The following is a 23583-nucleotide window of genomic DNA, read 5'->3' on the forward strand; positions in this document are numbered from 1 at the left end:
CTTTAATATTGTGTTCAGTTCGGGGCACCATGTTATAGGAAAGATATTGCAAGCCTGAAAAGGTTCAGAGAAGGTTTACGAGGATGTTGCCAGCACTAGAAGGTCTGAGAGGTTGGGTCTCTATTCCTTGGAAAGCAGGAGGATGAGGGGTGATCTTATAGATGTATAAAATCATGAGAGGAATAGAATCTCTTGCCCAGAGTAGGGGAATTGAGGACCAGAGGACATAGGTTCAAGGTGAAGGGGAAAAGATTTCATAGGAATCTGAGGGGTAACTTTTTCACTCAAAGGGCGGTGGGTGTATGGAACAAGCTGCCAGAAGTGGTAGTTGAGGCTGGGACTATCCCAACTTTTAAGAAACAGTTAGACAAGTACATGGATAGGACAAGTTGGAGGGATATGGACCAAGCGCAGGCAGGTGGGACTAGTTTAGTTTAGTTTAGAGATACAGCGTGGAAACAGACCCTTCGGCCCACCGGGTCCACGCATACAGGAGCACAGACAGTAAGGGCAGGGCCTCGAAAAAGATTAAAGGGCAAAGAGGGGCTCTAGAGAACAAAATTAAGGAAAATAAACAACAGTACATTAAGCTCAAGAGGGCAATGCCAGTTTCTCCAGAGATGCTGCCTGACCTGCTGAGTTACTCTGCAATTTGTGTCTATATTTGGTATAAACCAGCACCTGCAGTTCCTCTTTTATCATACGAAGAATAGGGCATATTAGGGACTAGAGGGAAACGATCAGCCATGATTGAATGGCGGAGTAGCCTGGATGGGACGAATGGCCTTATTCTACTCCAAGAACATAACTAAAGTAGCATTCTAGGGGCCAACAAATGTAGCTCAGGTCTGCAATGAAAACCTATCGTCTGTATTCACTATGGAGAAGAACACAGTAGATGGAGAATTCTGGAACAATGTGCACTTGGAATGGCTTTGTTAAAGGGAGGACCTGTTCAATTGAATTTTGAGAACCGAGTTTCAGTTCAGTTTGGATTATTGTCACGTGAAATGCTTTTGTTGCGTGCTAACCAGTCAGCGGAAAGACTATATATGATCACAATCAAGCCACTCGCAGTGTGCAGATACGATAATGGAATGACGTTTAGTATAAGGTAAAGCCAGTAAAGTCCGATCAAAGATAGTCTGAGGTTCCCTGATGAGGCAGATAATAGTTCAGGACGGCTCTCTGGTTGTGGTAGGATGGTTCAGTTGCCTGATAACAGCTGGGAAGAAACGGTTTCTGAATCTGGAGGTGTGCGTTTTCACACTTCTGCACCTCATCCTTGATTATGCTGCTGGCCTTGCCGAGGCAGTGTGAGGTGTAAATGGAGTCGATGGAAGGGAGGTTGGTTTGTGTGATGGTCTGGGCTGCGACAACGATTCGCTGCAATTTCTTGCGGTCTTGGATGGAGCTGTTCACAAAGTTTAAGGCAAGGAATAGAAAATTTAGAAGGAGATTTGATGAAGAATTTTATACCCAGAATGTGGTTGTAATCTACAAATGCTGCCTACAGGGGTGGTGAGGGCAGGTGTGCTTATATTATTTTAAATGTATTTACACGGCACAGCAATCTATGCGCTGAGTGCTGGATCAGCATGGATAGACATCTGCGGTTGGCACATGGTGCGCCTATTTCCCTGCTGTTTGCCGTCATGACTATGTGAGTATATCTTCACTGAGCCCTTTAACAACATTCCAGTCCACACCTTCCCCATTCCAAAGGTCAGAGCTTGTAAACCAATTGGTAGAGTAGAGCCATAGAAAGTCATAGCATTATGCAGCACGCAAACAGGGCCTTTGCCCAGCCTGTCCAAGATCACCAAGGTACCCATCTAATCAAGTCACACTTGTATGTGTTTGGTCCATTTCCCTCTGAATCCTTTCTATCCATGATCAATAGACAATAGGTGCAGGAGGAGGCCATTCACCGTGATCATGGCTGATCATCCACAATCAGTACCCCGTTCCTGCCCCCTCCCCATATCCCTTGACTCCGCTATCATTAAGAGCTCTATCTAACTCTCTTGAAAACATCCAGGGAATCGGCCTCCACTGCCTTCTGATCTTGTCCAAATGTATTCGAAACATAGTAATTTCACCTCCCTCGACCACTTCTTCTTTCAGTTCATTCCACACAACCATCACCCTCTGAGTGAAAAAGCTAACTCTCTTGTCCCTTTTAAATCTTTCTCCTCTCAGCTTAAACCTGTGCCTTCCAATTTTAGACTCCATGAAGCCTCGAGAAAAAAACAGACCATTCATCTTGCCCAAGCCCCTCACAACTTTATATACCCCTAGAAGGTATCTTGGATCTTCCAGGGGAATATACACCGATCAGCCAAAACATTATGCCCACCTGCCTAATATGCTGTTGGTCCTCCGTGTGCAGCCCCATACGCAGCAGGGTGCGATGCACTGTGTATTGTGACACATTCCTCCCATGACCACCATTAAAACTTTCTGTGACTTGTGCCACAGTCGACTTTCGGTCGGTTCGGACCAGACGGGATAGCCTTCATTGCTCTCGCGCATCGATGAGCCTTGGGTACCCAGCACCCTGTCTGTCGCCGGTTTGTGGTTTGTCCCTCCTCAGACCACCGTCGGTCGGTACTCACCACTGCTGACCGGGAGCACCTCGCAAGCCTTGCCGTTTCAGAGATGCTCTGACCCAGTCGTTTGGCCATAACAATTTGACCCTTGTCAAAGTCGCTCAGGTCTTTACTCCTGCCCATTTCTCCTGCATCCAACACATCAACTTCAAGAATTGACTGTTCACTTGCTGCCTAATATATCCCACCCCTTGACAGGTGCCACTGTAACAAGAAAATCAATGTTATTCCCTTTGCCTGTCGGTGGTCATAATGTTTTGGCTGATCGGTGTATTTTATTTACTTCTAGAAGACCCAGCCTATCGAGCTTCTCCTTATAACGTAAACCTTCCAGAACTGGTAACATCCTCCTTAATCATTTTTGGGTCCATTCCAGTTTAATGGCATTTTTCAAATAGCAGAGTGACCAGAACTTTACACAGCATTCCACATGTGGCCTTACCAGCATCTTGAACAATGGCAATATGATGTCTCAACTCCTGTAGTCAATACCCTGAGCGATGGAGGCAAGCATGCCAAACTTGGCGTGTGTGGAAAACTAGTGGGACAGTCTAGGTGTCTAGGACCAGAGGCCATAGCCTCAGAATAAAAGGACGTACCTTTACACAGAAGATGAGAAGGAATTTCTTGTCAGAGAGAATAGACAATAGGTGCAGGAGTAGGCCATTTGGCCCTTTTAGCCAGCACCACCATTCAATGTGCTCATGGCTGATCATTCACAATCAGTACCCCGTTCCTACCCTCTCCCCATACCCCCTGACTCCGCTATCATTAAGAGCTCTATCTAACTGAGAGGGTGGTGAATCTGTGGAACTCATTGCCAAGATGGCGTTGGAGGCCAAATCAATGGATATTTTTATGGTGGAGAGTGACAGATTCTTGATTAGTACAGGTGTCAGTGGTTAAGGGGCGAAGGCAGGAGATCGGGGTTGACAGGGAAAGATAGGTCAGCCATGATTGAATGGTGGAGTAGACTGGATGGCCCGAATGGCCTAATGCTGTTCCTTGAACTTGTGAACTCCTCCTTCAACCCCCTGTTCACATGTGTCGCCATTTTTATGGAACTGTGTATCTATACCCCAAGGTCTCAGTTCCACAGCACTCCCCACAGGGCCTTACCATTACTGTGCAAGTCCTGCCCTGGCTCCATTTACCAAAATGATCCGAATTAAACACCATCTGCCATTTCCCGGTCTATTGAGTTGGTTGATCTACATACGGATGTGATCTTAGATAACCTTCTTCACTATCCACTAAACCACCAATTTTAGTGTCGCAGCAAACTTACTAGCTTTCACATCCAAATCATACACTCACACACATATATCATATCATATCATATATATACAGCGCGGAAACAGGCCTTTTCGGCCCACCAAGTCCGCGCCGCCCAGCGATCCCCGCACATTAACACTATCCTACACACACTAGGGACAATTTTTTTACATTTACCCAGTCAAATTAACCTACATACCTATTAACCTACATATATATATATATATATATATATATATATATATAAAATGAAAAAGTCACCCTAGCACCAGTTCCAGTGGTACACCACGTTATAGGCCTTCAGTCTGAAGCCTCTACCACCACCCTGTGTTGCCTACCTTCAAGTCAATTTTGTATCCATTTGACCAGCTTATCGTGAATCCCATGAGATCCAACCTTCCAATAGAGACCATGTCAAAAGCCTTGCTCAAAGTCCACGTCGATACATCAATCGTGCTGGTCACCTCTTCAAAACAACCTAACCAAATTTGTGAAAGACAATTTCCCACACACAAAGCCATGCAGACTGGCCCTACTCAGTCCTTGCCGTTCCAAATGCACTGAGATCCTGTCTCTCAGAATCCCCTTAAGTAACCTACCCACCAAAGGCATTAGGTTCTCTGGTCTGTACTTTCCTGCCTTGTAGCCTTTCTTAAATAAAGGCATGACATTTGCCATTCTCCTGTCTTTTGTGGGTTACAATGATGCAGATATCCTTGCCAGGGCTTCAGCAATTTATTTTCTGGTTTCCCACAATGTTCCAGGATACACTTGGTCAGGCCCCAGGGGTTCAGCCATGTACTTTAAAGCTGTCAACACCTCCTCTATGACGACATCACTACCCTCTTCCATGAATTCTCTAACTTCAATGACCTTCTCCAAATTCAGAATCTTGGAAGATTTAAAAGGGAATGTGGGGAATATAAAATGGGATTGGTACTTGACAGTTGGCACCGACGTCATGGGCCGAACAGACAGTTTCTGTGCTGCCATTGCAACTGTTGCCATAATTCCTATCTACTGTTAAGATGACTTTAAATGTCCCAAAATGCTTCCCTAACAGTAGTTGATTTGCTCACCATCATCCGAGGTGGTGAAAAATGATTTTCTAGACCAGGGGCCTCCAAACTTTTCAGCACGAGGGCCACATTATATATTCGGCACATTTTTGCGGGCCGTAGGAAAAAAAAAGAGTTTTATAAATTTAATCAACTCAAAAAGGTTTAGACTAGGTTAGGTTAGGTTAGATTAGATTAGGAAAGGCTAAACTAGGTTAGGTTAGATTTGGTTAGTTTACATTAGGTTTATATAGCAACAAATAAATAATATTCAATTTTTTAAAAAGAGCTTGAAATATTGGAATATATATGTACCGTAGGTATACAATTATTTAGAAAACAGAAAAAATAAAGTGACCACCACTGGGGAGAGAGAGAAGAGAGAGAGAGAGGGGGGTAGAGGGGGAGAGAGAGAGAGTGGGGGGGGGGGGGGGGCAGAGTCAGGGTAGTGGGAGCAGCGGGTGAGAGCGGGAGCGCGGGGGGGGTGTCAGTGGGTAAAGGTGAAGGGTGAGGGCCACTTGCGGGTGCTGCTCCCTCCCTCTCCCTCTCTCCTCTCTCTCTCTCTCTCTCTCCCAGAGCCAGCGAGATCTGCGCCGCTCCTCTACTCTCTTCCCCGGCCCCATCTCCCTCTAACGCAGCGAAATAAGAACAAACACAAGTGTAGTTGTTGTTCAGAAGCCCCACATCCCCGGGGTGAGCGGTGGCGGCAAGGAGGGGAGTTTCACTTGAGTTTGTTGTTTGCGAGGGGGCGCTGCGATCTCTCGCCATGTCCCAGCTCTGGGTCGGTGGCGATCCGCTCTCCGGTGAACCTTCACCGGCAGCTTCTGCCTCCAGTCCCCGCCACCTGAGCTTGCTGCGGGCCGGATAAAATCTCGTGGCGGCTGGATGTGGCCCGCGGGCCATAGTTTGGAGATCCCTGCTCTAGACTCTTTAGTTTACAAGATGAAATTTAAGATTTAACCCAGTGGAGTTATGTTTAACCAGTCTTATATACGTGATTTCCAACAAATGCATAAAAGCACAAAAAAAGAGTAATATTTTGGTTCCAATTTTCTAAATTCTTGCTTTAAATTTGTAAAAATCTCTGCCTCAGTACAAGACAGTTATGATATACAGTTTACGTTATTATTTTGTTGCTCAAGGTCCTTTTAAACCTAAGAATAAAGCATTTGTTGGAGATTAAAGCAAAACACTCAAAAAACAAAAGTGCCTGAAAAAGGGTCTCACCCTAAAGGTCACCTATTCCTTTTCTCCAGAGCTGCTGCCTGACCCGCTGAGTTACTCCAGCATTTTGTGTCCGACTCAAGAAACAGACCCAGTTCAAAAGTGCTTGACTGCTTATGTTGGTCAATTTAATTTCTCTTGGGTTGCAAATCAGAATCCAGGTGGTGAAATATCAGCCCATTAAACCTTTTCAGTCCAGCAGGGTTAAAGACTCCACTTGTAGAGGTAAATGTCACAGCCAGAGGGATTGGTTGGCACTAATTGTAACATCCCACACTATTTACCCAAGCTGCAGCAAGTTCAAGAGCATTAAAATGAATTTTGGTAGCAGATGTTAGCCCCAGTGTTTGATACAAGATCAACACATGATCAATACAAGACGGCACAGTGGTAGAGTTGCTGCCTTACAGCGCCAGAGACCCGGGTTAGATCCTGACTACGGGTGCTGTCTGTAAGGAGTTTGTACGTTCTCCCTGCATGAGTTTTCTGCGGGTACTCCGTTTTCCTCCCACACTCCAAAGACGTACACGTTTGTAGGTTAATTGGCTTGGTATAAATGCAAGTTGTCCCTAGAGTGTATATGATAGTTTAATGTGTGGTGATCGCTGGTCGGTGAGTACTCAGTGGGCTGAAGGGCCTGTTTCCACAACGCATCTCTAAACTAAACAAAAAATTAAAGGTGGAAATTTCGATATGTATAATGAAATACAGATTAGCCAAATCCAGTAAACCTGCCCTGATCTTAGCATTTCCAGTGAGTTTATCATCAGGCGTACTATCCCCATATCACTGCAAACAAGGCAGAAATTTAAATCAACAGAAAGCACGGTACCTTCTGCTGAGAAATGCCCAGATCAGATTGTCAAATACAAGGTAATATTCACAAACTCACCCAAGCAGGGACTCAGGAGACTGGCAAATGAAGTGGTACATGTGCACATTTCATATCTGTCACATCATAGTTCCTGTCACACAAAGGAGAGCATTTCTTGCAGTTTAAATTTTCTCCATTTAAAAAAAATGTTTAAAGCCAGTCACCTGAAACATACAGAAAACCCTGCTAACAAAATTACCCATTATCACTGAAATCAACTTCAGTTAAAGTAATCACAAAAAACAAAAGAATCTACATGTTTTTTTGGTGGGATTTAGATTAAAAACGAGAAAGTCTTGTTTCTTGAGGGAACTGTTCTATGTGGCTGCAGTCAATGTGATCCATGCAGAAAATAGGAAACTTGGCTCAATGAAAGAAGCAAAATGTAGAATCTGCAGCATTGGGTAGAGGAATAGGTTTACACTACAGCCCAATCTGAGTGTATTCAGTCAACTGGAGGGTCTGTGAGATGTATCTCACCTGCTTTCCCACCTTGTTTTCCATGCCAATTTCCTCAACATCCAAAGCAAAAATGAGAGCCCAAATTCAAGAACTCACTTAAGTAGAGAATCCGGGAAAAAAAAATCACAACTCTGTACAAAGAAATGTCTCTCATCTTCACCCTAAATGGCTAATTCCCAATCCTTAGGCAGCTCTCCCTTGAACTGACAGCTGGAGGAAGCAGCATTTTGATGTCCACCCTGTTAACTACTCCAAAGAGCTCATTTCTCAATGAGCTTAACGAAGATTCTACTTAATATTTAAGAAAAACTTATCTCACTCTCCCAACAGCAATCAATCTGGCAAGTCCAGAATGCAGCAACTCTCAAGGTACACATCCTCCTTAAGGACCTAGACTAAAATTCCACGCACTACTCCAATTGATCTCACCAAAGCCCTATACAGTAGAAAGATCTTGCATTGTTTGTACTCCAATCACTATTTGTCTTCCAAAATGTTTGTCACACTGGCAAGTTTACTTTCTGCATTTCATGAATCAATCACACTAGAACACCACTTTGCACTTCGCGTGGAAACAAGTCCTTCGGTCCATCTTGCTCACGCCGACCAACATGCCCCATCTACACTAGTTCCACCTGCCTATGTTTGGTCCATATCCTCTAAACTAGTGCTTCTTAAACTGGTGAATGGTTCACCCAAGGGTGAATGAAATTATTTTGGGGTGAATGAAACTAGAGGGGTGAATGACTTAGTATATATAAAATTATACACAAGGGAGAATAAGATGAAAATTACCAAATAACATAAGAAATTTTAGTCAAGGATGAATGAAATTTTGTGATAAAGACTCAAGGGTGAATGACACTGAAATAGTTTAAGAAGCACAGCTCTAAACCTATCCTATTCATATAGGACATTTCCAGTCCAAATGTCTTTTAAACGTTGTGATAGTACCTGCCTCAACTATCTCCTCGTAGCAGCGCATTCCATATACTCGCCATCCTTTGTGTAAAAGAGTAGCCCCTCAGGTTCCTATTAAATCTTCCCCCTCCCTCAACATAAACCCATGTCCTCTAATTCTTGATTCCCCTACTCTGAGGAAAGTTTGTGCATTTACTGAATCTATTCATCTGGTGCTCTTATGCGTCTCTTCAAGATCATCCCTCATCTCTTTGCATCCCAAGGAATAAAGTCCTAGCCTGCCCAACCTCTCCCTAAAGTACAGGCCCACAAGTCCTGGCAACATTCCCGTAAATCTTCTCTGCAATCTTTCCAGCTTAACAACATCTCTCTTATTACAGGGTGGCCTCCACAACACTCCAAATGTGGCCTCACTAACATTTTGTACATAATGTCTCAATTTCAACACTCAATATTCTGACTGAGGAAGGCCAATGTGCCAAAAACCTTCTTGACCATCATATCTTCCTATGACGCCACTTTCAAGAAACTGTGTACCTGCATTCCTAGATCCCTCTGCTCTACAACACTCCCCAGAGTCTAGCCACCCAATCTGTAGGCCCTGCCCAGGTTTGACTTTGCAAAGAGCAACACCAAGTTAGGAGGAGGGGGAGTTCAACGAGATCTGGGTGTCCTAGTACATCAGTCAATGAAAGGAAGCATGCAGGTACAGCAGGCAGTGAAGAAAGCCAATGGAATGTTGGCCTTCGTAACAAGAGGAGTTCAGTATAGGAGCAAAGAGGTCCTTCTACAGTTGTACCCGGCCCTGGTGAGACCGCACCTGGAGTACTGTGTGCAGTTTTGGTCTCCAAATTTGAGGAAGGATATTCTTGCTATGGAGGGCGTGCAGCGTAGGTTCACTAAGTTAATTCCCGGAATGGCGGGACTGTCGTATGTTGAAAGGCTGGAGCGATTGGGCTTGTATACACTGAAATTTAGAAGGATGAGGGGGGATCTTATTGAAACATATAAGATAATTAGGGGATTGGACACATTAGAGGCAGGAAACATGTTCCCAATGTTGGGGGAGTCCAGAACAAGGGGCCACAGTTTAAGAATAAGGGGTAGGCCATTTAGAACGGAGATGAGGAAGAACTTTTTCAGTCAGAGAGTGGTGAAGGTGTGGAATTCTCTGCCTCAGAAGGCAGTGGAGGCCAGTTCGTTGGATGCTTTCAAGAGAGAGCTGGATAGAGCTCTTAAGGATAGCGGAGTGAGGGGGTATGGGGAGAAGGCAGGAACGGGGTACTGATTGAGAGTGATCAGCCATGATCGCAATGAATGGCGGTGCTGGCTCGAAGGGCTGAATGGCCTACTCCTGCACCTATTGTCTATTGTCTATAACAACATTTCTTCGTCGCAATTTACAACATCTACTTTAATTCTTCCTACCAAGGTGCACAATTTCACTTATTCTTTCTTTATTCGCCATCTATCATCTTCCTGTCCATTTGCTTAACCTGACGATAAACCTTTGCAAAACTTGACATCCTCCTAGTGGCTTGCTTTCTTACATACAAATTAACTTATCATCAAAAACCATGAACATAGTCTACTTTCTCATCCAATATATTATTAGAAGTAGCAAAAGGCTGACAAAGTCACGATCCCACTAATAATAGCCAACAATTTGACAAGATTTAGTCCATATTTTAAGTGACCTTTTCTATGCATCTTATAAAACCCACTTAGAAATTCCAGGTATGCCATATGTTTACTTCCTTTCCTGACTCTATGGCAGGGAGACAAAGCCTATCTAAGCCATCTGGCCAGCTGGATATATGGCTGGAACCAGCTCAAACAGAGCTGTAGGCTCTTATGACCAAAGGTAATCCCAGGTTTTTCTACAACCATCCCGTAACCCTCCCAGGCTGGAACAAACAGGATGTACTGGAGGAAATGAGGGCATTAGCTGCGTATATGATGTTATGCAAGATGTGTGTATAATCACCCAAATGGCCAAAATATGTTGAACATAGCGCATGTGACACAATAATGGTGCTAAATACAAATGAAAGATTCTACTTAACCAAATATTTACAGTTAAGGAAGCTAATGTTTGCACTGTATTTTGGAGAGCATTTTTGTCCTTGGACGATTGACTCCCCTGGCAGCCATCTTGTAATGAGATTTTCCAAAGAGTCCCAGACTCCACATGAATTACTTATCTCCTTCATATCTTACACTGGAATTCAGTGATAGTATTCATTATTAAGGAGAATAGGAATTTCCCCCTTAATAATGAATTCTAGTAGTACGACAACTGATATCAATCTAATTAATATTCAGCTTCCTATTTGCTTTAAATATCTCCTTTAAGCTGCTGTATTGTAGTTGCTACCTCCCAACCTGCTAAGACTATTCCAGAATTACAGTTATTTTGGAAAATCGTCATTAACGCACTTTCTTTGCAGCTACCGTTTAGGTCTACTGAAGGTTGTTGAAATATACTCAGTCAAGTTTTAGATTTTCCTTTTTATTTCTTGACTACTTTTTCCTTTTATGATAGTAATGACTTTCAACGTGGACATTATCATCATCTTAGTTTCCATCTATTTTTAAGATTTAAAGGCAAATAACAAAAATGCTCTAGCCATTTTTCCCCACCTCTCTGGGCTGCTGTTATTTCTAATATTTCTATTTGCAGTGTGGTAAACTCTTCCAGCAGTAACCAAATTCCTTCATCTTAGATTATTTGATCTCCTTTTTGCACACATTTTATAGAATTAAGTCTGCTCTGTTTACATTTACAAAAAAACAAAAAATACAAATACAAAAAATACAAATACAAAAAAACCCTTTAAATTGTGGTCATTCCCAGAGCCACCAAATGCAAAATACTGTCCGAGGTATACACAGCAGGGCAGCACAGTGGTGCAGCGGTAGAGTTGATGCCTCACAGTGCCCATCCTGACTAACGGTGCAGTCTATATGGAGTTTGTATGTTCGCCGTGTGACCTGTGTGGGTTTTCTCCAGGAGCTGCAGTTTCCTCCCACACTCCAAAGATGTATAGGTTTGTAGGTTACTTTGCTTGGTATAATTGTAAATTGACCCTAATGGGTGCAGGATAGTGTTAATGTGTGGGGATCGCTGGCCAGCGCGGACTCAGTGGGTCAAAGGGTCTGCTTCCACGATGCATCTCTAAACTAAACTGTTGGAATAGGAAGGCATGTTAAAACAATCTCAACTAGTCCACATGCCAAGAAAAAACTGTACTCATTTGAATGTTTGATGCAATCCTTCTTTCTTTAAATATATTATTTAATCAACTTTATCAACATTTTTCAAGTGTTAGGTTAAAAGATTATGTATCCGTGTAAACGCACACCCTGCAGACCTGCCATGCAACTTGACAGGAGCATCAACCCTCCTATTCTACAGCCTGCAAAGTTTAAAAATTGAATAACAAAAAGGGTGCTCCATTCACTTTTTAATTTTGCTTGCAGTGACTTCACCAGGCACGAATTTTAAGATGCATCATTCACACTTTTATATTTACAATTCCACTTAAACCAGTCTAACCAGGATAGCTAATGAGCCAAATGTTATTAACTGGTCCAAAACAGCTTCAAGCACATCACTGTTCGAATCAATTTGACAAAAGTATCTGACTTGCTTCATTTTAACATACTTTCTCAGAATTAAACCCATGAAGTGCTTCAGAAATCACACTTAAAGTAATGTTGTACATGGTAGACACAAAATGCTGGAGTTTCTCAGCAGGTCAGGCAGCATCTCAGGAGAGAAGGAATGGGTGACCCGAAACGTCACCCATTCTTTCTCTCCAGAAATGTTGCCTGACTCGCTGTTACTCCAGCATTTTGTGTCTATTGAGATTTTAACCAGCATCTGCAGTTTTTTTCCACTAATAATAGCGAACAATCTTTCCACTAATAATAGCCAACAATTTGTATAACACAAGTTATACATGGCCCTTATTTTCACCTATTTCTCCAAGGGTTCTCTGTTCCAAAACAGAGTTTAATGCAGAAGCAGACCTTTTGGCCCAATAAGTTCATGCCGACCAGTGATTCCCACACACTAACACACATCCTACACACTAGGGACAATTTTTACAAGTCAATTAACCTACAAACTTGTACGTTCTTTTGGAGTGTGGGAGGAGACCGGAGCTCCTGGAGAAATCCCACATAGGTCACGAGGAGAACGTGCAAACTCCGTATAGACAGCACCCGTGGTCAGGATTGAACCAGGGTCTCTGGCGCTGTGAGACAGCAACTTTACTGCTGTGCCACTGTGCCGCCCTTATATCAACATCCTAATTTCAGAAGATTATACGAGCGATTTAATAAAAACAAAACAGAAACCAATGTCAAACGTAATCTGCCAAGAGGGGAAAATAAATCATGCTCGGGTAATATAGTTCCCATTGTTCCCATGGGATAATTTTACAATTTCCCTAGTGTCAATAAGAAGTTTGAAAAGGACTAGATCAAACAGCAGTGTACAAACACAAAATAAATTAACTGCATTCAGCGAAAAATCGTCTGAATTGATGATAAGCAACAAATAAAACATAGCAACCAGAACAAAGTACGTTATTTCTATACATGTATGACTACCGTTTTAATAGCTTAGGATTTTGGTGTTTGCTAATGATATGACTGACCATCAAATGGACAATTGTCCAGAAAACCATCTTGGAATCACACTTCCACATTAATGTTACATAGATCATACTCTATGTAGTACTCTGTGCCAGAAACAGTCACTGCCAAAACCAATGGAACATTATCTTTATCTTATCCTCTGCCTACTCAAGAGAATTATCATCATCCCTCCAAATGCTTTCCCTTGTCCCCGCTGGATGGGAATTTCCTCACTTTCTTTCACTCCTACCCATTCCACCTGATCCACAGAAATTCTTATATTGGCTTTATTTTCTTTTCCATGATGCCTGAGATATCTGGTAGCTTATCCACGGCCTTCCATTTTTCATGATGTCCCGTTAGTATCATCACGAAATATCTACTTGGACATACCAACAAATACTTGGACATACCAACACGGTCTTTCCTTAGTTCCACTTCTCCCCTAATTGGTTTCACCAAATGATCATTAGAAAGACCAAAGCCATTACCCTTGGAGCCTCTCACAAACTGTGGTCCCCAGCCACAGCATTAGCCATAATGGTGTCCAAGGACCCCAAGATATGCTTTAACCCTGCTTTTTGACCAATATAATATTACTGTTCAGCATCCTGAGGTTTATATTAGATATTCAGTTGCTAATTGTCACACCATCAGATATTACAAACATTTAGAAATTCGCCTGGAATCAGATTTGCTTCCCTTCCAAGACAAACTACGAGACTGCTAATACGTTTGTGAACAAAGCACCATTGATAACAAAGAAAGTCAATTTTCAAAAAGCAATATGTCCATAAATTGGAGAAAAGCACAAGGGGAGGAAACTATTTGGCAGTGCTGTAATGTGCACTTTGAATGATTAGGACAGGTTGTGTTTGAAGATCTTAGTATATACAAATAAGTCAACTTTTTATAGCATTGTCCAAGTGAAAGGAATTCATGTTGATGACAGGGGGGTTATTTAATTTTTTAGCAAAGTATTTCCGAAGTAACTTGGATCCTCCATTTAAAAAGCCTTTAAAGTTGCACATATCATTTCTACAGTTATTCAACATTCTTTTCCCAAACTTCAATCCCTCACCTACATGTAGTGTGCATTAAGTGTGTAACTTAGTTGTTTCCAAGCTAAGTACAAGGTGCAAGGCATTGTCTCATGCCAAGTTCTTGTGTGCAATAATCAGTAATAGCAAATGTAGCCATTCCCCTCAAGCTTAAATATTGAATGGTCTTTGATGACTGGCAGGTTTCTGTGCAAATTCATGTGAATGTGACATCATGCTCTTGCTACAATTTCTCACCAATAGAAATTAAATTATGGGTATTTGGAAAGTGAAGTGAAGCCAAGATCAGATGAGACATGGTCATATTGTAGGCAGACACAAAATAGCAGAGTAACTCAACGGGTCAGGCAGCATCTCTGGAGAAAAGATTTTCCTTTTCTCCAGAGATGCTGGCCTGACCTGCTGAGTTACTCCACCATTTTGCGTCTATCTTCGATGTAGACCAGCATCTGCAGTTCCTTCCTACACACGTGGTGTTGTAAGAAAATAACTGCAAATGCTGGTACAAATCGAAGGTATTTATTCACAAAATGCTGGAGTAACTCAGCAGGTCAGGCAGCATCTCAGGAGAGAAGGAATGGGCGACGTTTCGGGTCGAGACCCTTCTTCAGTCTGAAGAAGGGTCTCGACCCGAAACGTCGCCCATTCCTTCTCTCCTGAGATGCTGCCTGACCTGCTGAGTTACTCCAGCATTTTGTGAATAAATACCTTCCTACACACCTGATCATATTGTGGATGGTCTTGTATAATGACAGGAACAGACCAAGTGCTGGTGTTGATAAGACAAGGGCTTAGATATAGACACGAATGGAAAGCACTGAAGATGTGCAGAGTTCATAAGGATGCAAGAGACAGGAGCAGGAAGAGGCCATGTGGCCTCCTGACCCGCAGAGTCTTTCACTAAGACAATGGCCGAACTGATCTCGGCCTCCACTTTCTGACCCAATCCCAACAATCCCAACAACCCTCGGGCATGAGAAACTGCCTATCAATCCTCAGAGTTCAGCAAAACTGTTTTATTCTTCAAGCACTGGTAATGGCATAAAACTATTATCAACCAGATTAAAAGGTATGAGATTACATTCAATCTGTCAACCTAATAAATTGCAAGTTAGTTTCAGAGAAAGATAATGGATTATCAAATGCACAGGTAATAAATGCAAAATCCACAAGGTGTAGTATTCATATTTAACTAAGAGAATGTCACCTTTGCTCCACTTGTACAATTTGTATCTCTTTGCCTCCTGTGCTGGATCCCATTGTTCTTTTTAAGTGTTCATTAAAATACATGCCCTCCAAATCAAGGTACATCAAAATAATAAATGGTTTAAACAATTGTCAAACAATTCTGGAAGTCGACACCAAGCTGGGTGATTAACCCTGGGTGAATGATTGCACAAGGGCTTGGCCCACACACCAGCATGGGGTCATGAATAGGGCACATTCACATACAAACATCGCAGAGCTGCTTCCATTCACAAGTGCTGTTTGAAGATCCACTTCTGATAACCATGGAGCAGAAAGTGGAGGGAATGATGAATGGACCACTACCGGGAAATTCCAAGCTTTGTTCACCAGTGGAATGGCACAAAAGGGGAACACAGCGAGCTTAGTGGGACCAGGATGAGCAAATTGTAAACTTTTACAAAATGGATCTGGCTATCAGGAGCTAGTAAAGAGTGCGACAAGGTATAGGGTTGAAGGAATAGTTCATAAACTCTCATTCCCACATTTAGTTTAATTTTAGTTTAAAGATACAGTGCGGAAACAAGCTCTTTGGCCCACCGAGTCCGCGCCGACCAGCGATCCCCGTACACTAGCACTATCCTTCACACTATGGACAATTTACAATTTTTACCAAAGCCAATTAACCTACAAATCTATGTGACTTGTGTGTGGGAGGAAACCGGAGCACCTGCAGAAAACTCACATGGTCACAGGTTGAACGTAGAAACTCCATACACAGAGCACCCGTAGTCAGGATGGAACCTGGGTTTCTGATGCTGTAAGGCAGCAACTGTACCGTTGTGCCACTGTGCCGCCCAAACATTAGAGAAAGGCGTTTCTGTAATTGATACATTGCAAGTTTTGAACTGTGAATTAATGATCTGGATATACATTTTTATTTGTTTGTGGATGGAGGCACTGCTGCAAGATCTGCATTTATTAGCCTTGTTAAATTGTCTTGATGGGTGTCAATGAGTCTCCTTTCTGAACCATTACAATCCCACTGGCATAGGTACTCCCACAATGCTCCAGGGTGGATTACAGGATATACATCTAACAATGATAACACAATGGTGCTATGTTTCCAGGTTAGTGTGGGATGTGTCCTGTACGGGCAGTGGCAGATAGTGTTCCAATGAGCCTGCGGTTCTGCTCCACCTTGGTGGTGGAAGCAGAGGGTCCAAGGAGTGCTGTCAGAGCATCCACACACGGAACTGCACCGTTGTGAATTTGTGGAATTCGCTGCCAAAGAAGGCAGTCGAGGTCAATTCACTGGATGAATTTAAGAGAGAGTTAGATGGAGCTCTTGGGGCTAGCGGAATCAAGGGATATGGGGAGAAAGCAGGCACGGGTTACTGATTGTGGAGCCATGATCAGGGTGAGTAGCGGCTGGAAGGGCCGGGTGGCCTCCTCCTGCACCTATTTTCTATGTATTTTGTAGATGGTATGCACTGTTGCTTGGCCTCAATGATATAAAACTTCCTGTGATTCATCAGCACTGCAGTCAGCTGGAGAAGTGGAGAGTACTCCCACACAATCCTTGTACATGGTGGAGAGGTCTTGGGTCACACATGATAACCAGCAACTGATTTGTTCTTGCAGCCACGGTATTTATGCGGCTGATCCAGTTGAGCTTCTGGTCAATGGTATCCCTAGAATCATTGTGGTAGCAGAATTGACTATTCCCATTTTTGTGACTTTTTTTTAAAGACCACTTCCGCCAGCTGATAAAGCACTCGCTCCCCTCTAATTTTCCGGAGGTGATTTATTCTTTCCTCATTCCCATCAATTCTCCCAGATTCTATCACTCTCCTATGCACTAGGGCAGCCAATCAGCCCGGATAGACACAAAAAGCTGGAGTAACTCAGCGGGTCAGGCAGCATCTCCGCAGAAAAGCAATGTTTCGGGTCAAGACCTTTCTTCAGATCCTATCAACTCAGGTCTTTGGAATGAGGGAGGAAACCAAAGCACACAGAGGAAAAATCAGTCATAGGAAGAATGTGCAAACTTCACACAGACAACACCAGAGGTCAAGAAAGAACACGTCACTGGATCTGTGATAGACACAAAATACAGGAGTAACTCAACGGGTCAGGCAGCATCTCGGGAGAGAAGGAATGGGTGACGTTTCGGGTCGAGACCCTTCTTCAGACTGATACTGGATCTGTGAGGTAGCATCTCTAGTAGCTGCACCTGTTCAATGGCAATGTCATCATTATTAAAAAGTCAGATTTCCTCTGAGAAAGATTATCATTGCCTGGAACTTTTGAGGAATGATCGTTATTAGTCTATGACTGAACACTGTCCCCAAGTCTTGTGACCAGGCATGTTAGTATTGAACATTACAAATGATAATTGCACATTCCTCTTCTCACCTCAAACGGCTTGACGGTAAAAGGACAGCATTGCAAACAGACTAAGAAAGATGAATGTTAATTGGCCTACATCAAACTCTTGTGATGGAAATACAGCAGTTTCCAGAACAGATTTATTTTGTCACTTAGCGCCCAATGCACAGCTCTAGGCATGTTTGTTAGTCAATCAATAATAGGGGGATTTGTGTACTAGACAGAGTGAGCTCTCAACTGTAATTTATGGGGTCGACTCAAGGAACTGCAGATACTAGTCACTGTTTACTTCTACTGACTGTTCCCAGGGACACATTCGGAGACGGACTCTGTTCGTAACCCTTCTTCAGACCCGAAACATCATCCATTCCTTTTCTCCATAGGTGCTGCCTGACCCGCTGAGTTATTCCAGTATTTTCTGTCTATCTTCGGTGTCAACCAGCATCTGCTGTTCCTCAGCCAATTTTAAGTTCGGACTTGTTCTGTCTATTTCATTAAGTGCCACACACCATGCAAGGCGACTTTGATTTGCCAAGTACTCTGCAGTCATTATTTCCGCCAATCCTATTACAGACAGGTGCATCACCCACAGGTACATTGGAAAAGCATGATCATCTCTCCTGTTGGTTTTTTCACCACCTTCCCCAGATGCAGCCCGAATGCTTTGTCTCTCAATACTCAGCTAATCCTCCCTCTTGCTATGTTCAATGCTGCTTCCGAATGTTGACCAACACAGAAGAGTACAGATTCATCAGCTGAGAAAGGATATTAGGGGAAATTGAGTGTTTCCTTCCTTCCTTAATTGAGACTAAAACAAATCTTGAGTAAATTTTGAAGATTACTGGGATTACTTTCTTCTGCTTGCGATTACAAAGGAATACAAACCGTAAAATTAGCAAGAGGACTAGGATTGGGGGGGGGGGGGGGGGGGGAGGAGGAGGAGGAGAGGGGGGGGAGGAGGAGGAGGAGGAGGAGGAGGAGGAGGAGGAGGAGGAGGAGGAGGAGGAGGAGGAGGATAGGGTTAAGAGAGAGAGAGAGAGGGAGGGAGAGAGAGAGGGAGAGAGAGGGAGAGAGAGGGAGAGAGAGGGAGAGAGAGGGAGAGAGAGGGAGAGAGAGGGAGAGAGAGGGAGAGAGAGGGAGAGAGAGGGAGAGAGAGGGAGAGAGAGGGAGAGAGAGGGAGAGAGAGGGAGAGAGAGGGAGAGAGAGGGAGAGAGAGGGAGAGAGAGGGAGAGAGAGGGAGAGAGAGGGAATGCAAGGGTTATATGAAGTCAGAGAAATCAATATTCATTGGACCATTGTGGGCTTCACCTTGCCAGTCATTGACGCAGGCTCAGCTTTGTTCTGTACTTTCCCAGACCTCCAGTTTCCCCCTCCCTGATTCTCATTCTGAAAAAGGGTCTCAACCCGAGACGTCACCCATTCCTTCTCTCCAGCGATGCTGCCTGGCCCGCTGAGTTACTCCAGCATTTTGTGTCTATCTTTGGTGTAAACCAGCACCTGCAGTTCCTCCTTGCACATGTTATAACTTCCAGTGGGACTTGTGCTGGTCGGGCAGAACAGATCCAGCAATTGCAAAGAGGGAGTCTGGCACATCATCTGTATAGGGGTGATTATGAGCATTACATCAGACCATTGCTCGACTAGTCTGACCAGTCTAACTAGTCTGTGGGCCAGCTCTCCCTATCCAGATACCCCAGGTGTTTTAGACCATACTCTGCAAATTTACAAATACTTTGTTTAAGTGTTCAGACTCAATGTTCAAGGGCTTCAGCCACACTTTTGATCATGCATGAACTTTAATAAGAAGCTTCTTAAGTTATTTGATCATGCAGCACCTCACAGCTCCAGTCTTCATCTAATAGTAGTTCTTTGCTGAAGGGAGCAAAGAGGAGTGGGGCGAGAACACGCACAGCCATTAGACTCTGACTGATCTTCCTTTTTTAATCGAACCTCAAGAGGAACCCTGATCAATCTCATAGAAAATAGGTGCAGGAGGAGGCCATTCACTGTGATCATGGCTGATCATCTTGAAGGTATCACAAAATGCTGGAGTAACTCAGGTCAGACAGCATCACTGGAGAGAAGGAATGGGTGAGGTTTTGGGTCGAGACCCTTCTTAAGGGTCTCGACCCGAAACGTCACCCATTCCTTCTCTCCAGAGATGCTGACTAACCTGCTGAGTTACTCCAGCATTTTGTGATACCTTCGATTTGTACAGCATCTGCAGTTATTTTCCTACATGGCTGATCATCTTGCTAAATTCAACAATAAATGGGGATTAAGTTATGGTTTTCAGGGCTCCAATTTAGCTCAGAGCAACAACCAATTTCTTAACTACTCAAGACTTGAAGTTTCATTTAGAATTGTTAATGTAAAGAAAATAACTGCAGATGCTGGTACAAATCAAAGGTATTTATTTCACAAAATGCTGGAGTAACTCAGTAGGTCAGGCAGCATCTCAGGAGATTCCATTCCATTCATCCCATTCCTTCTCAGCTGAGTTACTCCAGCATTTTGTGAATTTAGAATTGTTTGTTAGTTATCGGAGTAGGATTAGGCCATTCGGCCCATCAAGTCATCCGATCATGGCGGATTTATCTTTCCCTCTCAATTCTATTCTCCTGCCTTCTCCACATAACCGTGACACCAAGAATTTGTCCATCTCCGCCTTAAAAATATCCATTGACCTGGCCTCCAAAGTTTCTGCAGCAATGAATTCCACAGATTCATCACCCTCTGACTAAAGCAATTCCTTCTCATCTCCTTTCTGAAGGTATGTCCTTTTATTCTAAACCAATGGCCTCTGATCCATGACGATTGTTCTTTCAACTTCCAAATATCATAATGCAATAAGCAACAAATATCGCAAGATAAATGCAGGGTAACATCGCTGGTTCTTTGAAAAAGTTCTCAACACATACAGCTTTTTAATTAGGACAATAAAAACAGGAAACTAAAATATTTGCATTGTAGTTTGGTGACAAAGAAAAATAAATTGAACCACTTTGGCAATGTACTACTATATGGCCAACAAATATTAAATTAAGGTTTAACAACTAACGCAATCAGTACCTGGCTGAGCAGCTGTCCATGGAAAATGGTGTTAATCACATTCAGAACTCTTCTGATGAGTTTTCGCTGTGATATGGGAATTGATCGCGTATGATGAACTGACGGTCTTGTAGCTTCCAGCTCCTGCTGAACTTTATCCAGCAGCTCGCAGAGAAACTCCTGAGCATCCTGCTGGGCATAGCCACGGAACGTAGGGATAAGTCGCCACACGCAGTGCAGCATGGAAAAGGGAGACACCAACGCCCACTTCCCAGACCACATGACCAGGAAAAGGCTATGGAGCTCATGGCACAGGGTAATATGTTTAGAGTTCGGCTCCTTTAATTGAATGAGCTCCCGATTTTGGCTCTGAGATGCTCCCCCGCTTAGGCCTTCGGAGAAACTGGGTCGCCTCGAACCTTTCTCCTCATCCAGAGATGTACTCGAACTTACGTCACCGACAAAACGTCGCCCGCTGGACGACCTGGTTTTCCCATTTGCTGTACCAGCCAGCAGATCCTGGGAAGGACTCAAATCGAGGTCCAAGAAGCACTCACAAAACACTTGCAAATGGCTGAGCACCTGTAGAATGGAGTTCATGTAGCAGGTATTACCCAAGTTCCTCAGTCCCGTCACACCAGGCGTGACAGTCGGCCTTCGTTTAATAGGAGAATCACCAATTCTTTTCAATCTAACTGTGGCTAAAGGCAGGTCAGCTGGTAGGGCTGGATATTTTGTAGGTGGGAGTTCAGTTGACAGGTCATTTGTATCCGAGAGATCCTTTGTACGTGGACTCTTACGTGGCGGCAAGTTTAAGAACTCTTCGTGCAGCCGGCGTTTCAGCTCCTGTCGTCTTTTCCGAGCATCTTCCCTCTTAATTTCAGCCTCCTCTCTTAACCGCTCTTCCTCGAGGCTCAGTCTACCCGCGGGAGTCAGCGTGAACCACGACTGGAAAACCTTGGACATAAGCGATCTACGCCGGTGCCAAAGTGCGGTGAACATCCGGTCTTCCTTGCGCAGTTGTGCTTGCGTACACCCTCGAGAAAGATCAGAGTCGTCACCGCCTGCCATTGACCGTAAAGTCCTACCACTTCGAGTTGTGCAGTCATAGTTCTGGCTCTTGATCGCACTTAATGTGCTCCTCAATAGCTTAAGATCACCAGTCGCATTGTCATTTAACACATAGTCGTCACATATATAGCAAAATACGTACAGTTCATTTACTTCCAAGGCCACGGGGTGTTGACTCTCCTGAAAATGTTTGAGTGCATGTTCTTCATTGTATCGTCCGCAAGCAACATGGGAACAGCTGAGACATGCCCACATTGACTCGGTGGTGTTGCAGTCCATGCAATGCCATTTCTGCGGATTTAAAATCGAATGATCCTGGGCCAGCCGAAGCCGCCCCACATGCTTGCACCTATCCATCAATCACACGCAACGCCATTCTGGAGGTTGCACGCCAAACATCCAATTTGATAAACTGCAAGAAATACAAGAAACTGAGCATGAACAACAATCGTAAACGTTCACAGAATCAATTCTAACTTCAAATAAACAGGATATGTGGCATCATATGCACTTCAATGTGGCGGAGCATTAAGATTTACAATTTATCTGCGACATAGCTGTTAAAAGGCAAGAATGGAGACCAGATCCACATCTGATAAAGATGAAAATTTACTAAACTCAGATGCATGCAGAGCCATAAATTCAAAATGTTATTGCCTATCAACTTCCTCATTCAACTAAACAATGCCAACTCAAATTATACGATACAATAAAACTTTATTCATCTCTGGAGGGAAATTGGTCTGCAAACAGTCACAACAGAGTACACGAAAACTTGAAATTAAAAGTGAAAACAAAAAGAAAAAGACAGGCGACTGCTGGCTGGCTGCCGTGTGCACAGCGCCTTCACCGGAACGAATGAACAAACAAACAAACGCAGGCTTATCTACTGGGCAGAGGATTCTAAAACTAGAGTACCCCCCCCCCCCCCCCCCGTGTTCTCCCACCATCCCTCACGGCGGTCCCCCATGCCAGGTCCCCGTTATCTTCATCACGCTCATTGACGGACCACTGGTCGATTGCGAGGCCCCACCACCACCGAGGCCCCACCACCACCGAGGCCCCACCACCACCCAGGCTACCATTGCCGCCGGGGCCCCACCACCACCGAGGCTCACGCTGCCGCCGAGGCCCCACCACCACCGAGGCTCACGCTGCTGCCGAGGCCCCACCACCACCGAGGCTCACGCTGCTGCCACGGCCCCTCCACCACCAAGGCCCCACCACCACCGAGGCCCCACCACCACCGAGGCCCCACCACCACCGAGGCCCCACCACCACCGAGGCTCATGCTGCCGCCAAGGCCCCACCACCACCGAGGCCCCACCACCACCGAGGCTCACGCTGCTGCCAAGGCACCCACTGTCACAGTCTACACTTTTTTAGGTCATTTGGTCTAATCTAGGAAAGTATGAAAGAGAAAAAATACAGATTGCATCCAATTGTTATTTAGCTGCTCAAAGTGATTCTTGCTTACTAATGTGTAGAAAGATGCTGGTTTTTACAGAAGATACGATACAATATACGATACTACAGCTTGGCAAATACTTGCAAAGCATAACAATTTATCAAGCCACATGTCTGTAATAGAGCCTTTAATAGCTACTAGACCAAGTGGACCCGTTGGGCCCAAACCTCTCCTGCATTGCAGCACCCTCTCCTCCCCCCCTCCCGCACCCTCCCTCCCCTCCCCCACAACCCTTATCCTCCCTCCTCCTTCCCTCTCTCCCTCCCTCTCCCTCCCTAAGAGA

At 44.1% G+C, this 23583-nt stretch overlaps 1 protein-coding gene across 1 annotated transcript in view; it reads right to left on the minus strand.

Annotated features, from left to right (window-relative positions):
• usp44 (ubiquitin specific peptidase 44) overlaps positions 1 to 23583 on the minus strand; it is a 51705-nt gene that overhangs the window by 19341 nt on the left and 8781 nt on the right. The window contains exon 2 of the mRNA XM_078420211.1: positions 20783 to 22244. Coding sequence (XP_078276337.1) covers positions 20783 to 22189 — 1407 coding nt within the window. The 5' untranslated portion in view covers positions 22190 to 22244. The remainder of the gene's footprint in view (positions 1 to 20782; positions 22245 to 23583) is intronic.

The sequence above is a fragment of the Rhinoraja longicauda genome, chromosome 23 (assembly GCF_053455715.1).
Source record: "Rhinoraja longicauda isolate Sanriku21f chromosome 23, sRhiLon1.1, whole genome shotgun sequence".
Lineage (NCBI taxonomy): Eukaryota > Metazoa > Chordata > Chondrichthyes > Rajiformes > Arhynchobatidae > Rhinoraja > Rhinoraja longicauda.